Consider the following 15,962-nt stretch of genomic DNA (forward strand, 5'->3'; position numbering starts at 1 on the left):
CCCATCCTGCCCTGCTCTGCTCCCTTAGGGCACCGTCCTGCTGGGGCGGTGGCAGGGCTGCAGGACACCTCCTCAGGGGACAAGGGACACCTCCCTGGTGTCCCCGAGGGACTCGCTCCCTCTGCCTATTTGCTGCTCCTGGCTGTGTCCCCCTGGCCCTGGGGGCTGTCCCTGTCCTCCCCTGGCCCCAGCAGTGGCTGCTCCGTGTCCTGGTCCCCGTGGTCACTCATGGACATCTCGGCCAGGGCCTCAGCCATGGCCTGGTGGACACTCTCGGTCAGTTTGGGGACATCCTTTGGGCTGAGACCACACGTTTCCACCCTGGGGAGGACTTGGATGGTGCAGGTCCCTGGGAGAGGAGAGAAAAGCCAGAGATGTGTTAGAGGATCCCAGCAGGAGCTGGGTATTCCCCCAGGCACCCTCCACCCCAGCTGCCTCCCCACCCCTCAGCGTCCCTCAGACACCCCCAGTGCCAGCCCTGCCCTCTGCCATGGGAGTTCCTGCCCATCCCTTACCTGAGGTGAATCTCTTCTCCTTGGGGCTGAAGAAGTCCCTGTACGGGGATATCACGATGGGGACAATGGGAACCTGCAGGACACGTTGGGTCAAGGGGGGGTCCACAGAGAGAGCCCTCCCCAGGTGGGATTCCTGCTCCTGCCTGCCCCTCCCTGGTGCTGCCAGCACCGTGGCCCTCCTTGGGGACCAAACCCCCCATCCCTGGGGACCAAACCCCGCCATCTCTGGGAACAAAACCCCTGCATCCCTGGGGACCAACCTCCCCCATCCCTGGGACCAAATCTTCCACATCCCTGGGGACCAAAGCCTCTCATCCCTAGGGACGAAATCCCCATCCCTGGGGACCAAACCCACGCATCCATGGGGACCAAATCCCCATCCCTGGGGACCAAATTCCCATCCCTGGGGACCAAACCCCCCCATCCCTCTGCCCCAGGATTCACACCCACCCCACTCCATCCAGGGTGAGCCAAAGGGAAGGAATCATTTTGGAAAAGGCCTCCAAGCCCATTGAGCCCAACATTTGATTGCCCATTTCCTTACCTGGGCCTGCACGGCCAGGTGAAAAGCACCACGCTTGAAGGGTAGCATGGATCTGCCCGGGTTCCTGGTGCCTTCTGGAAAAACCCACACACGGAGCTGCAGGGGACAGGGACAGAGGTGTTTTAGGCTGAAAGGTGTGGCTGGGGTGTGTGTTCTATCACCATCTGTTAGAGTGAGACAGTTATCGCTGTTCTTTGGGCATTTTCTTTATCTCTCCCACAGCCAATCCTCCCTCCAGGAGATCTCTGCTGTTCATGGGCCATTAATTATTAATTACCTTCTGTCCATGGCCACTGAGTGTCCCTGCATGGCTGATCAAATTCCATCATCCCATGGGGAGATGCTCTGCCCAGGGGAGGAGCCAAGCATTCCTACCTGGATGCAATCTGAGGGTTGGGACACCACAGCAGCCTTTGCCCGCTGCATTGCCAGAGGAGCAGCTTTCTGCTGCCCTGCATTGCCAGAGGGAGCCCAGGCCCATCTGCAGCAGCCCTGGAGCTGCAGAGGAAAACTCCCCCCTTGTGCAGGATCCCTGCTCCAGCAGCAGCACAGCTGGCACTGCAGGAGGGCTGAGCCCCCATGGGATGGGGCTGTGCCACCCCCTGACACACAGGGGGCAGGGCATGGTCTGACTCTGTCCATGGTTGTGGGGGTTTTTTTTGTACAATTGCATTTGTATTTTTTTTTCCTAATAAAGAACTGTTATTCCTGCTCCCATATCTTTGCCTGAGAGCCCCTTAATTTCAAAATTATAACAATTCAGAGGGAGGGGTTTGCACTTTCTATTCCAAGAGAAACTCCTGCCTTCCTCAGCAGACACCTGGCTTTTCAAACTGAGACACCCCCACCTCAGCTGGGTCAGTCCTGCCCACAGCCTGTGGCATTCACATTCTCTGAACAGGATTCCTTCACCCAGGGTTTTTCTCCTGGGAAGCTGAAAGGCAGCAAGAGACCTCAGAGAAAGGGAAACAATTCTCATCTCATTTGCTCCTGTGTTGTGCTCATGTGGAATGTGTTTGGAGATTGTTTACCCACAGGTGATTGTTTCATTGGATTCTGCTGGGAGTTGTTTTCACTCTTTGGTCAATCAGGGCCAAGCTGTCTCGGGACTCTGGAGAGAGTCACAACTTTTCATTATTTTCTTTTTAGCATTCTGTAAGTATCTTTTCTGTATTCTTTAGTATAGTATAGTATAGTATAGTATAGTATAGTATAGTATAGTATAGTATAGTATAGTATAGTATAGTATAGTATAGTATGGTATTCTTTAATAGAATTTAGTATAATAATAATATATTATATTATACTATATTATATTAATATAGAGTAATAAATATTAATTTATTTAATTTATATTATTGATTTATTTATTATTCTATATTAATATTCTATAAATATAGAATAATAAATTCTATAATAATTATTCTTTAATAGAATATAGTATAATTAATAGAATATAGTATAATAAAGTAATAATAAAGTAATAATTATGGAGCAATAACTCCATATAATAACATGGAGTCAGATGCGCTGTTCTTCCCTGCCAGGGGGCTCGCTGTGCATTCACACCAACAGCCCCCGATCCCCCTGGTGTCCCCCAGCCGCGTCCCTCACGTTCTCTCTCCTCATGGTGCTGGCAGTGCGGGAGATGACCTCGATGGCCGTGTCCCTGCGCTGGCGCTCGATGAAGATGATGCCGCTGAGCCAGCAGGCCCAGCCCACCGTGCCCAGGTAGAGCAGCTCCCGCTTGGCGATGGGCACGCAGCGCTCGGGAATCACCTCCACCATTCCTGGGGTGGGGAGAACACCCGTTAACACCTCCCCAACCCACGGCAGTGGCAGCAGAAAAATCACCTGGGAAAACTGCTTGGAAGTGGAACCCCCAGGCTGGACCAACCAGCTGGAAATCAGCAATAAATTCTGCAGCTCGGCCAGTCCTGAGAGGTGATAACTGCAGAGAGGAGCTCTCTGGAGAGGCCAAATTACATCAACGCACAGATAACTAATCATTTATACCCTAATATAATTTATACACTATTTAATAATTTATACCCTAATATAGGACCAGGTTGGGGTTATTTTAGCCTTGACTTAAAGGATTTTCAGCTGTCCCCAATCCCAGGACCACTCTGTGGCATCACCTCCCGTTGTCCCTCCTCTCCCTGCAGCACACCCCAGTCCCAAAATCCCTCCTGGTCCGTTCCCACCACACATCCCTGCCCCGATCCCGATGCTGACCCCCCCAAATCCATCCTGGCGCACCCCTGGAGCCCCCAGAGGCGCGGGGGTCCCCCCACGCACCCATGAGGTCCAGGGAAGCCTGGTGGTTGCAGACGATCACGAAGGGGCCGGGCAGCCGCAGCCGCTCCGAGCCCCTCACCCGCATCCGGATGCCGTAGAAGCGCTTGAGGGGCAGGAGCGCCGCCCGCAGGAGCCTGCCGAGATAAGGGACCAGATAAGGGACAAAATAAAGGACGAGATAAGGATCTAGACAAGGAACGAGACAATGAACGAGATAAGGGACGACATAAGAGATGAGATAAGGAAGGAGATAAGGCAGAGAGATACGTGTGGGGAACGGTTCTGAGCAGACTGGGTTAGGCTGGGCTGCGCTGCTGGACCCGGGCTCAGGCTCAGGGAATTTTGGATGGATTTCTCACACATTTGCAGCCTGTGAGGCTCAGAACTCGCCTGGCTCCCACCTGAGATGAGCCCAGCTCCTGGCTCAGAGCAGAGGGAGCTGCTGAGGAGAGAGAGCGAGGAGCATGAGGTGGTGGCAGGGAAAAAACGGGATTTTGATGTGCAGGGATGATGGGAAAGCAAAAAGGGAAGGGGTGGGATGGGGACGGGGATGGGAATGGGGACGGGGATGGGAACGGGGACGGGGAAGGGAATGGGGATGGGGACGGGGATGGGATCTTCACATCCCAACGAGGACAAACTCTCTCTGCCCGGGGAAGCCTCCCCAGGTGCTCAGCTGGATCTGCGTGTGGATGGAAATGCAGATCCCAGACTCCTAAAGCCAGAAGTGGATCCCAGCAGGGAGGAGCTGAGCTGCGGATGGGTGGCAGAGGGACAGACAGATCCTTGGGGACGTGGGTGACCCCAGGGACGGCCGCTGCACCTCTTTGTGCGGCAGGGGGAAAGGAAAACCAGCCCGGATCCATTCCTGTGGGGAATCACAAATGGCTCCACCGGAGCTGCAGTGTCGGGAAGGGATGGATCTGAGCGGAACAGCGGTGTCACATCCCGGGAGGGCTGGACAGGAGGAGGAATATCGGGATGGCAGCGATGGGGGACGCTCAGGACGGGAATAAGGAGAGGAGTGGAGGGAGGAGGGGACACCAGGGATCCCAGCAGCCGCGGAGACAAAACCCTGGGACACGTCGGTGTTGGAATGGGGCCCTGTCCGACCCACAGAGGGTCTGTGCCGGGGTCCCCACATCTGTCACTGCCCCCAGGGGACAGGCAGGGCACAGGGAAGGGCTCAGCACCAGGCAGGGTGAGAAGGCGGCGCAGGGTCCGCGGTATCGCCCCCATCCCTCAGGAGCCGCAGGCTCGGAGATCCCTGAGGATCCGAACAGGGAACGGTGCCCCAAAGCCAGGACTAATGACGGGAAGCGCCATCCCGCAGGCTCCGGGATCCGGGGGAGAGGGAGCTGGGCGGGCACGGAGCGCCGGTGGGACGAGATAAGCGGCGCTGATAAGGCGGGTGAGGCTCGGCCTCCCTCGGGATCGCCGCCCAGCCGGAAACGCTGGAGCGGCCCGGGATGAGCCCGGCGCTCCCCGGGAAGGACCCGGGACAGGCTGCGGCACCCCCGGTACCGCCGGTACCGCGGAACCACCGCCGGTACTGCCGAACCTCGGACTCATAACACCGAACCTCGGACTCATAACACCGAACCACCGCCGGTACCGCCGAACAACGGCCAGGAACACCGAACCACTGCCGGTACTGCCGAACCTCGGACTGATAACACCGAACCTCGGACTCATAACACCGAACCACTGCCGGTACCACCACTGCAGCACCGCTGGTACCACCGAACCACCGCTGGGAGCACCGAACCACCTCCGGTACCACCAAACCACCGTCGGTACCACTGAACCATCACCGGTACCACTGAACCACCGCCGGGAGAACCGAACCACCGCCATGGGGCGCCAAACCACCTCCAGGAGCATCGAACCTCCAGGTGATAACACCGAACCTCAGACTGGAAACACCGAACCACCTCTGGTACCACCGAACCTCCAGCTGATAACACCAAACCACCTCTGGGAACACCAAATCTCAGACTGGGAACACCGAACCACCACCGGTACCACTGAACCACCACTGGGAACACCGAACCACCTCCGGGAGCACCGAACCTTGGACTGGGAACACTGAATCTCCAACCGGGAACACCGAACACCGCCGGTACCACCGAACTTCTGCTGAGAACACTGAACCACCTCCAGTACCACCAAAGTTCAGACTGATAACACCGAATCACCACCAGGAACACTGAACCTCGGACTGATAACACCAAACCTGGGACCGGTACCACCGAACCTCAGACTGATAACACCGAACCACCACCAGTACCAGCAAACCACCTCCAGGAACACTGAACAACCACTGGGAACACTGAACAACCACTGGGAACACTGAACAACCACTGGGAACACTGACTCTCAGACCAGGAACACCAAGACTCCGACCGGTACCACTGAACCTCAGACTGATAACACCGAACCTCAGACCAGAACCACGGAACCACCACCAGTACCATTGAACCTCCAGCCACGGTCTTGCCGTGGGCCAGGATCCCTCCGCACAAATCCTCAGAGTTTCTCAAGCTGGGACATTTTCCCTGTGTAATTACATCTGTGCTCATCCTGCCCGGGAATCCAGCAGCAGGATTGCAACACCCTGAGCGCGCCCAGGCCTTCCCCGGTGTTGCACTGCGATGTTATCTGCCCGGTGTTATCTGCCTGGTGTTATCTATCTCCCTGCTTCCACCCCCGGGAGCAGAGTCGGGACAGGGCTGTGATCAGGACATGGCTGTGACAGGGCTGTGCCCCTGGCAGGTGATGGCACCAAGACATCCCAAAACCATAAAAACATGGAATGGTTTGTGTTGGAAGGGGCCTTAAACCCATCCAGAGCCACCCCCAGCCATGGCAGGGACACCTCCCACTGTCCCAGGCTGCTCCAAGCCCCGTCCAACCTGGCCTGGGACATTTCCAGGAATGGGGCAGCCATGGAATAATCTGTTCCAGGGCTCTCCACCCTCAATCCCTCTGCCAAAGTGCTGTTCCCGGGTCTCCCATGGGCAATGCCAGAGCCAGGGACACAGCACTGGGCATGTATCTGCCCCCTGCTCTGATGGTACCTCCAAACCCTCTTGTTGCCCACCCAAGTGATGACCCCAACATTGCCATGGCCAGGAATGATCCCTTTTATGTTATTTCATCCCACAGGGACACAAATCCCAACTCCAGCATGGCCTGACCCTCCCTGGGCACAGCCAGCACCTCTCACACCACAAGCTGCACTTCACTGCCCCACAGATGTGACCACAGCCCTGGCCTTGGCCCCAGGGCTCTGCCACCAGCTGTGACCCAGCTGTGACCCAGCTGTGGCTCCAGCCAGGGCAGGACAGAGCCTGTGGCCACAAACCACGGGATTTCCTGCAGCTGAGGCAAACCCCAGCCCGCTCTCCCCATCCCCATCCCTCACTCACCTCATGTTCTCCACAGAGCGTCCCCGGAAGGCGGCCAGGGGGGACAGCAGGGTGGCCAAGGCCACGATCCAGCAGTTGAAGAAGGCCACCTTGCAGAGGAACTGGAAGCGGGGGCTGCACCTGTAGAGCAGCAGCGCTGCCAGGGGCAGGAGCAGCAGCCCTTGGAGCAGCAGCAGGTCCATGGTGCTGCCCCAGCTCAGCCCAGGGCAGGTGGATCAGGAGGATCCTGTGTGGGTGGCTGGGGCTGGCCCAGGGGAAGGCTCTCTGTGCATCTCATCCTGAGGACGGAGTGGCTCAGGTGGAAGCAGGACACCCACCCAGGGGTGGAGAGTGGCTGTGAGTCACACGGGGACCCTGAGTCACCTGAGGTGTCACTGCTGTCACCTCCTGGGCTATTGAAGACTCCAGGTCGGTGAGATCAGACCTGCTGCTCACTGAACTCTTCCTGTCCCAGGTATCTGTCTGTGTTGCCACATTTCTCTTCACAGAGAAAAGCAAGGCACAATTCTTCCCAAGGATTTCTGGGTTTCACATTCTCTGAACCTCAGAGAAAGGGAAAACACAATTCTTATCTCACTTGCTGTGCCTGTGTTGTGCCAAAGTAGAATGCAATATCGGGATTTTTTACCCACAGTGACGGAGTTTTGTTTCCTTGGCCTGTCAGGGCCAGGGGTGTGTGTGTGTGTGTGTCAGGACTGTCACTGACAGCCACAAGATTCTGTGCAGTGTGAGCAGGGTTGAGTGCTTGGCAGGTTCAGTTTTACATGTACAGAATAATATAAAGTCATTAATTACCCTTCTGATATCCATGCAGTCAGATCCATTCTCTCTCTCCCTCGCCAACATCAGAGTCACCTTTGATTCACAATAGTCCTGGCCAGGGGCTGCCAGCCCTGGGAAAGGGAGGCTCAGCTGGTGGGGACAGCAGGAGCTGCTCTGGTCCCTGGCTGGGCACAGCCTCCTCCTGGCACCCAAACCTCCCCCTGCAGAGCCTCAGATGGCTGGGACACATCTGCCACCTGGAATGGCAGCAGGAACCACTGCTCCCCATCCCCTGCTCAGGCTGGGCAGCAGGAGCCCCTCTGCCCTTCCCCTCGCAGTGCCCAGCTCGTGTCCGCAGGGTCCCACAGTGCCTGGGGCCGGGCTCTGCCACCCCCCTCTGCCAGCCCTGCAGGGGTGGCAGCCCTTGGCCCAGTTGGCAGCCAGGGGCCGTGTTGCATGAGGTGTTTTCAGGGGTGCAATTAGCACAGGCTGTAATTAACCTCTCCTCCTGCTCTGGTGCCTTGCAGGATCCAGGCCAGGCCCCTGGAAACTCCTGGAACCGAGTCCTGGTGACAGCAGGGACACTGGGCCGGTGTCAGCCCCCTGCAGCCTCTCCCAGCCCTGCTGCTGAATTCCCAAATCAGGAATCCCAGAATCCCAGGAGGGTCTGGGTGGGAGGGACCTCACAGCCCACCCAGTGCCACGGCAGGGACACCTGCCACCATCCCAGGTGGCTCCAAGCCCCCAGGACACCCCCAGGGCTGGGGAAGGGGGGCATCCCTGTGCTGCTGCCATCCCTGGGCTCAGCCCTGACCCAGCAGCAGCAAAATCCCCTTGTGCCTCCCCTTGTGCCTCTCTGGGGTCTGCCAGTCCCCCCAGGCCCACCTGGGCATTGTCACCTCTGCTGGGACCCCCCAGCCCCCTGCCCTCCCCTGGCAGGACCCAGCCCTGTCACTGTGATCTTTTATGAAAAATCCTCTTGCCAGGATCTTTTCTCCTGAGAAGCTTCAGCTTCTCCATGTTTTGCTGCTTTGGAATGTCATTTGGAGAATTGTTTACCCAGCATGTGAATTGTTTTTCATTAATGGCCAATCACAGGTCCAGCTGTGTCACGACTCTGGTCAGTCACAAGATTTTATTATTCATTCCTTTCTAGCTTTCTGATGTCTCCTTTCTATTCTTTTAGTATAGTTTTAGTTTTAGCATTTTCTTTTAATATAATATATATCATAAAACAATAAATCAGCCTTCTCCTTTCTATTCTTTTAGTGCAGTTTTAGTACAGCATTTTCTTTTACTATAATACATATCATAAAGTAATAAATCAGCCTTCTGAAACATGGAGTCAAGATTCTCATCTCTCACCTTGTCCTGGGGACCCTCGAACACCACCACAGTGCCCTCCCACCCTGGAGGTGACAGAGCTGTCCCCAGGCTCCGGCCAGGCTGGAGGGTGCCCCAGTTTGACCAGTAACCCCGGGGTTACGTCCACCAGGGCTGTTGCAATGCCCATTGCTTCACCCTCCCATTCCTCTCATTATTCTCATATTAAAGCAAAGATTGGGTCACATGCCGAGCCCACCCTTCCTGCCCAGCCCATTCCAGGTGACTCCTCACTCCTCCTCCCCATTCTGTGTCCATGGGGGAACCTTTGGCTGCTCTCCCATCCATCCCAGCTCTGCTTTTGGATGCCTCCTTCAGTCCCTCCCTGCCACAGACATCTTTTATGAAAAATCCTTCCCTTGGGATTCTTCCTCCTGAGAAGCTGAGAGGCCTCAGGAACAAAATGCAAACAGTTATTATCTGCTGCTGTGGAATGCAACAGGTGGATCTGTGATTGGTCTCATGTGGTTGTTTCTAATTAATGGCCAATCACAGTCCAGCTGGATTGGACTCTGTCTGAAACACAAGGCTTTGTTATCATTCCTTCTTTTTCTATTCTTAGCCAGCCTTCTGATGAAATCCTTTCTTCTATTCTTTTAGTATAGTTTTAATATAATATAATATATATCATAAAGTAATAAATCAGCCTTCTGAAACATGGAGTCAGATCCTCATCTCTTCCCTCACCCTGGGACCCCTGTGAACACGGTCACACCTCCCAGCTGGAGGAGCTGGACCTTCCTGCTGGAATCCACCCGATCCTCCTGCTCCACATCTGGGAGCTCCTCCAGGGGCCGGGCTGGGGAGGATCTGCCCATTGCAGAGCTCTGGGAAGGGAAATCCTGCCTTGCACCGGGCACAGGAGAGGCAGGGCAGTCCAGGGAGGGGTTTAAGGTTCCTTTCTGCATCCTCAGAGCTCCAGACCACCGGCCCTGATGTCTCCTGCCAGGAGCTGCTCCAGGGAAAAGCCTGGAGCCCCCCCAGGGCACAGCAGGGCTGGGGAGGTGGCACGGGCTGGGGACAGCTCCCAGCACCCCAAAGCCTCCTCTGCCCCTTCCTCCTGCTCCTGGGGGAGCTCAGGGGTCACTGAAGGCTGGGAAACTCCGGGATTTCCCTCTCAGGCTGCTCTCCCCACCACACCCCCCCAAGATCCAGCTCTGCCTCTGCTCAGCCAGGAGATCTCAGCCTGGAGCTTCCGCACCGCCCCAGCACCCCCAAACCCCCCCAGATCTGACAGAACCCCCCAGACCTGCCAGGAACCCCCCAGCACCTCCTCACACCCCAGATCTGACAGAACCCCCAGACCTGACAGACCCCCAGCACCCCAGGCTCTGATAGATCCCCCCAGAACTCCCCTCAGCACCCCCAGACCTGCCAGACCCCCAGATCTGCCAGACCCCCCAGCACCCCCTCACCCCCCAGACCTCACAGACACCCCCAGGCTCCTCTCAGCCCCCCCAGGCACTGCCAGACCCCCCCACAGCGCTCTGGGCTCCCCCAGCCCCGAGGGAGCCCCTGCACCCAGGCACGGAGCCACCAGCCCATTACAGATTACAGAGGCAATTAATGTAATTACAGATGCTTAATTAGCGACAGCAGGGCGCTCTCTTAACAAAGCACATTAATGACATGCGATGCCGCGCTGGGAGCTGGAGGGACGGATGGAGGTGGGGACCGTCCTCTGTCCCACCCCCGGGGACAGCATGGCCCGTGCCAGCCTGGCCTGGTGGCCTGGAGGGGACCGGGGTGACACCGGGGCTGGGACAAGGCTGGGACAGCCCTGCCGGGGGGCTCAAAGGGGAAACTAGCCCCAAAACCCCAAAAGCACGGGAATGGTGGAGCTTCCATCCGGGATCTTCGGGATTGAGGGAGGCAGAGCTCAGAGCCCCCACTGCTGCTCCTCCATGGTGTAAAACTCTGTGGGGTGGGGTGGGGTGGGATGGGATAATGGGATGGGACAGGAGGGATGGGATGGGATGGGATGAGATGAGATGAGATGAGATGAGATGAGATGAGATGAGATGAGATGGGCCATTATTTGGATGGGAGGTTATTGGGATGGGACACTATTGAGATGGGATGGGATGGGGCTGATGGGATGGGATGGGATGGGATAGGATAATGAAATGGGGTGGGAAGGGGCACTAGTGGGATGGGATGGGATAATGGGATGGGACATTATTGGGATGGGATGGGATGGGATGGAATGGGACGTTATTTGGATGGGATGGGATAATAGGATGGGATGATGGGACATTATTGGGATGGAATATTACTGGGATGGGATGGGGTGGGATCCATGGGATGGGGTGAGACATTATTGGGATGGGAAATTTTGGGATGGGATGGGACAGAACAGGATGGAATGGAGACAGGGAGCAGGGAAGCTCAGCCTGGGGTGACGGCAGCCCGAGGGACAGCTGCTCCTGTGGGGGCCGTGGGGACAGTGTCCCCGGGCTGTCCTTACCCTCTGCAGGGGGCACGCCGGGTCCCACGGTGCCGGTGGCGCTGGGGGGCGGCGGGGGGGGCACAGCTCTGCGGGGACAGCTCAGTGAGGGGGGGCTGTGTCCCTGGAGGCGCTGCCACGCCAGGGTGGCACCGAGCCCCCGGCACTCACCGCCCTTCCCCGGGTGAGGAGCGCAGGAACCGCACGGGGGCTGGGCGGAGAGGGGTCCAGGGCACGTAGTGATGGTGGAAAACCACGGCCTCCTCCTCCTCCTCCTCCTGCTCACCCTGCCAAGGCCCCGCCAGCGCCTGCGGAGGGGGACAGAGGCAGGGCTGGGCCGGGGCTCCCAAAGCACCGCTTGCCGGTGTGGTAAATGGGCATGATTGAAACAGTAATTAATATGGATACAGTAATTAATATTTGGAAATAATAGAACAGTTAAAAGGTGTAATGCCAAGAAAGAAAGGGAGAGGAGGGGTTCCACCCCCCCGTCCTTTCCTGCAGATGTTCAAGGACAGGAAAAAGCAAGAGATAACAGAAAGAAGCAAGAGATAACAGAAATACTAAAAATTAACAGAAAGAAGGGAAAATCTGGTTGGGTCCCAGGAAAATGCCAGTTATAAGAGATTTATTGTTTTGATGCTTAAATATAATATTATGTTAGTCTTGGCTTACATTATACTCGCTTGGTGTGCATGTGTGACCCAAGGGTGAGTTGAAGGACATCAAGGAAGAGGAGCGGCCTTCATCAAAAACGACCCCCAAAGACTGGTGCCACCACCAAAACGAGTGGTGGAGCATGCACGGTAAAGGTGGTGATGAGGGCGGAGGTAGGAGTGTGATGAATCGAAAATGGGAGGAGATGGCATTGACACCTGGGCTTATAAGGGGGGAGTCTTCCCTTGGCAAGCTCGTACGTGAGGTGGCCGGGGTCCAAGAGCCCTGCACTCCGTACCCCGCGGTTATCTTTTGCTTAGGCGCTGTTATTGGAACCAAATTATCCCTTATTTTAATCAAATTATATTGTCAATATTTCAAGTGTATCCGATTTTATATATTTTCTAAACTATTCAATTTAAATTGCTGCTACCTCTAATATGATTTGGTTTTTTTAATGATGTGATAATTGCGCAAACAAAACACCGGGATCGCACCCGGCTGCTCCCGCTGGGTGGGCTCAGTCCCAACAAACCCCCGGGGGGTGGCAGCCCCAAAGATGGGACCAAAACCCTTGGGAAGAGCCCTCTGATCGGCTGAGAGCCATCTGAGCAGGGTCCAGCCCTGCCCTGGTGGCCCTGGGCGGGCAGGGATGGGTGCCAGGAGGTGCCAGCTGGCAGCGAGCTCAGCAGCTGCCACAGCCCAGCCCTGCCCCAAAAGCTGCATTGTTCCCCCCAAGGGGATGAAATGTTTTGGTTTGAGATGGATTTTTAACTGGCAGCCCCTGCAGAGCTCCTGCCGAGTTGGGCTGTGCTTCCAGAGTGTCCAGCTGGGCTGAGCCTCTGCCCAAGGCCTGGCTGCTGTCTGAGCTGTCAGAGCTCCAAACAAAGCCCCAAAACCCCAAAGGGCTGCTCTGAGCTGGGCTGGGACCACCCAGGTGCTACCCCCAGAGAGTCTCAAAGCAAGATGTGGTGATCCTGAGCAGCCCCGGGGTCCCTCTGCCCCAGATTTGGTCCCTCTGCTCCCTCTTTGATCCCTCTCCCTCTCTTTGGTTGCTCTGTCCCCTCTTTGGTCCCTCTGTCCCCATCTTCGGTCCCTTTTCCCCATCTTTGATCCCTTTGCCCTCTCCTTGGTCCCTCTGCCCCCTCTTTGGTCCCTTTGCCCCCCTCCTTGGTCCCTTTTCCCCATCTTTGTCCCCTTTGTCCCCTCTGTCCCCTCTTTGGTCCCTTCTTCCCTCTTTGGTCCCTCTTTGGTCCCTTTGCCCCCTGAGCCTCACCTGGGCCGGGGCTGTCCCTGCACCGAGGGGCAGCAGAGCTGCCATGGCCAGGCCGTGCATCAGCAGCTGGTGCATTTGGGAGCCTTGAATCAGCATCAGCTCCATCAAACCTGCCCGAGGATGGGAGATTCTGCATCAGAGAGGGAGCAGAGGGAGCAGAGCCCGGGATGAGTGCCCGGGATGGGGCGGCCCCAAGGCTCCTCCCTGTTCCCAAGCAGTGGGAGCACAGCCAGCCTTCCCCCACCCCGCTTTGGGAGCCTCGTGTGGTGTTTAAAAATTATTTTGCTTGGCAAAAGCTTGAAAATTGCCACATTTGAGGCTTTTCTTCCTTGCTGGCTCAGGAGGGGGAGCTGAGCAGGGACAGCAGGGCCAGGGGCTGTGGTCAGTGATTAATGGGGCTGGAGGCTCCAGACTTTCCTCCCATTCTGGGGAGAGTTTCTGCAGCCCTGGCAGTGCCCAGGGCCTTGGGGGGCACCTGCCCTGGCAGGGGCAGCGTTCAGAGCATGCCAGGCTCAGCCCTGCTCTGGGCATGAGGGGCAGTGTTGGGGAAGATGAAACGGGAAAGCCTTATAAATATGATTGTCTGGCAAAAGATTTTGAGAATATGGAAACTATAAGTGAGATTGAAATGAAAGCAAGCTTTGAGATCCCTCAGTTACTGAACAATTGGAAAACAATGGTGTGGCTGGCTGAAGGTGATCCCCTTTTGATGGAACAACACCCTCTGCTTGCAGACAGGCCCAAGGGTCAGAGCAGCCCCTACAGCTTGGCAGAAGGGGCCCAAAGAGGAGTTTTTAGGGTTTGAAATGTAACACAGGATGGTAATGTAATGATTCTTATAGGCTGTATGGAAATGCTGTAGGATTTGTATCTTGTACTAGATTGGTTAGTGAGAATTACAATATTCAACACAGAAGAAGATTTATTGTATTGTAGTGGGAACTTCGCTGTCTTGAGTCTTACCTCTTGTCTCTTAGCTCTTACTTTACTATGCTCTTACTTTTACTCTCTCACCCTCTCATCCTCTCTCCCCCTCTCTTCTCTCTTTACTGCTCTGAGCTGTGGCTGGCAGCTCCCAGCAGGGCCCTGCACCCAGGCCCTTTGCAATAAACCGCAGGTTCCACGCCCTGGCTGCAGAGATCTCTCATCTCCATCTGTCCCACACATCCTACCCCCGACACTCCTACAGGGCAGGAGCTGGGGGTGAGCCCAGGACCCCAATCCCCACTCCTGGGATCCAGGGAGGAGCAGGGTGGGGATGCTCAGCACCTCCTCAGCTCCCGCCTGCTCCAGGGCAGTGTCCCTGTCCCCTTGGCTGGAGACCACACTGAGGGTGGCTGCTGAGGTCCATCCACACCGAGAAAGCCCCAAATCTGCCTCTGCACCCCCAAAAAACACCCCCATTTTCTGCAGGTGTGGAAGTCCCATGGAAAATTCTTATAAACCTGCTGGATTCCCCTGAGATCCTGCTGGCTTCACCCACCCAGAGCAGCTGGGGCTGCCCTGCATCCCTGGCAGTGCCCAAGGCCAGGCTGGGCAGGGCTGGGAGCACCTGGGACAGTGGGAGGTGTCCCTGCCACGGCAGGGGTGGCACTGGGTGGGCTCTAAGGTCCCTTCCAGTCCAAACCATTCTGGGATTCCCTGGAGTATAAAAAGGGTTTGGGCCACCCCATAAGGGCTCAGAGCCAGATCCCCAGAGGCTCCAGAGGTGCCAGGCTGGCTCCCAGGACACAGGAGGTGGCTGTCCCTCAGGCAGGAGCACCCCAGCCCCTCCTGGGGCTCTGCTGAGCTGGGAGCACCCCAGGGACTGAACTGGGGAGGGACACGGGGTGCTGGCAGCTCTGGGTGGGTGCTCCCATCCCACTGGGGCCAGCCTGGCCCTGTTTACTTCCACACTGACTTGCAGCATCCCTTTTCCTCGGATTTTTAAGGGTTTTCCTCGGATTTTTAAGGACAGCTCCACCCTCCCCCTACCCACAACACAAGGTGACTCTGCCTGTGGTGTGTCCCCAGTGATGACAGCTCTTTGTCCCTGCTGTCCCTGGTCACCACAGGCCCTGTCTCTGCTGTCCCTGATGTCCCTACTGACCCCAGCCCCTGTCCCTGCTGTCTCTGCTGTCCCTGCTGTCCCTGCTGTCCCTGATGTCTCCAGCCCCTGTCCCTGCTGTCCCTGATGTCACCACAGCCCCTGGCCCTGCTGCCAGCCCCCCCAGCCCAGATTTCAGCCTGGGGGCACCCAGGTGGGCACAGCCCAGGGTTCCATTCTCTCTCAATCCCACCTTGCAGTTCCAGGAGCCTGACACACCCCGGCGTTCCCTGGGGATGGATGGGTGCCAGCAGGAAATGGGGTTTGGAGAACAAAAGCAGATGAATTTGAAAAAACAACAAAAAAAAAACAAAAAAACAACACAAACAAAACAAACAAAAACCCACAACAAAAACAAAACAAACGAAACAAACAAACAAAAAACAAAAAACCAAAAAGAAACAAAAAACCCCAAAAGCATCAACAACAACAAAAAACCCACAACAAAAACAAAACAGACAAACAAACAAAAAAAACAAAAAAAAAAAAAACCAAAAACCAACCAAACAAAGAAAACCCAAAAAACAAAACAAACAAATAAACAAAAACACACAAAAAACC

At 56.1% G+C, this 15,962-nt stretch overlaps 1 protein-coding gene across 1 annotated transcript; it reads right to left on the bottom strand.

Annotated features, from left to right (window-relative positions):
* Positions 1 to 125: 125 nt before the first annotated feature.
* AGPAT1 (1-acylglycerol-3-phosphate O-acyltransferase 1) lies at positions 126 to 6,973 on the bottom strand. The gene is made up of 6 exons (XM_030966428.1): positions 6,792 to 6,973; positions 3,361 to 3,494; positions 2,674 to 2,849; positions 1,060 to 1,155; positions 516 to 588; positions 126 to 349 (listed from the first exon to the last, which is right to left on the bottom strand). The coding sequence occupies exons 1-6, from the start codon at positions 6,971 to 6,973 to the stop codon at positions 126 to 128; spliced, it is 885 nt and encodes a 294-aa protein (XP_030822288.1).
* Between the last annotated feature and the right edge of the window lie 8,989 nt (positions 6,974 to 15,962).

Source organism: Camarhynchus parvulus, chromosome 27, assembly GCF_901933205.1.
Source record: "Camarhynchus parvulus chromosome 27, STF_HiC, whole genome shotgun sequence".
NCBI classification, from domain to species: Eukaryota; Metazoa; Chordata; class Aves; order Passeriformes; family Thraupidae; genus Camarhynchus; species Camarhynchus parvulus.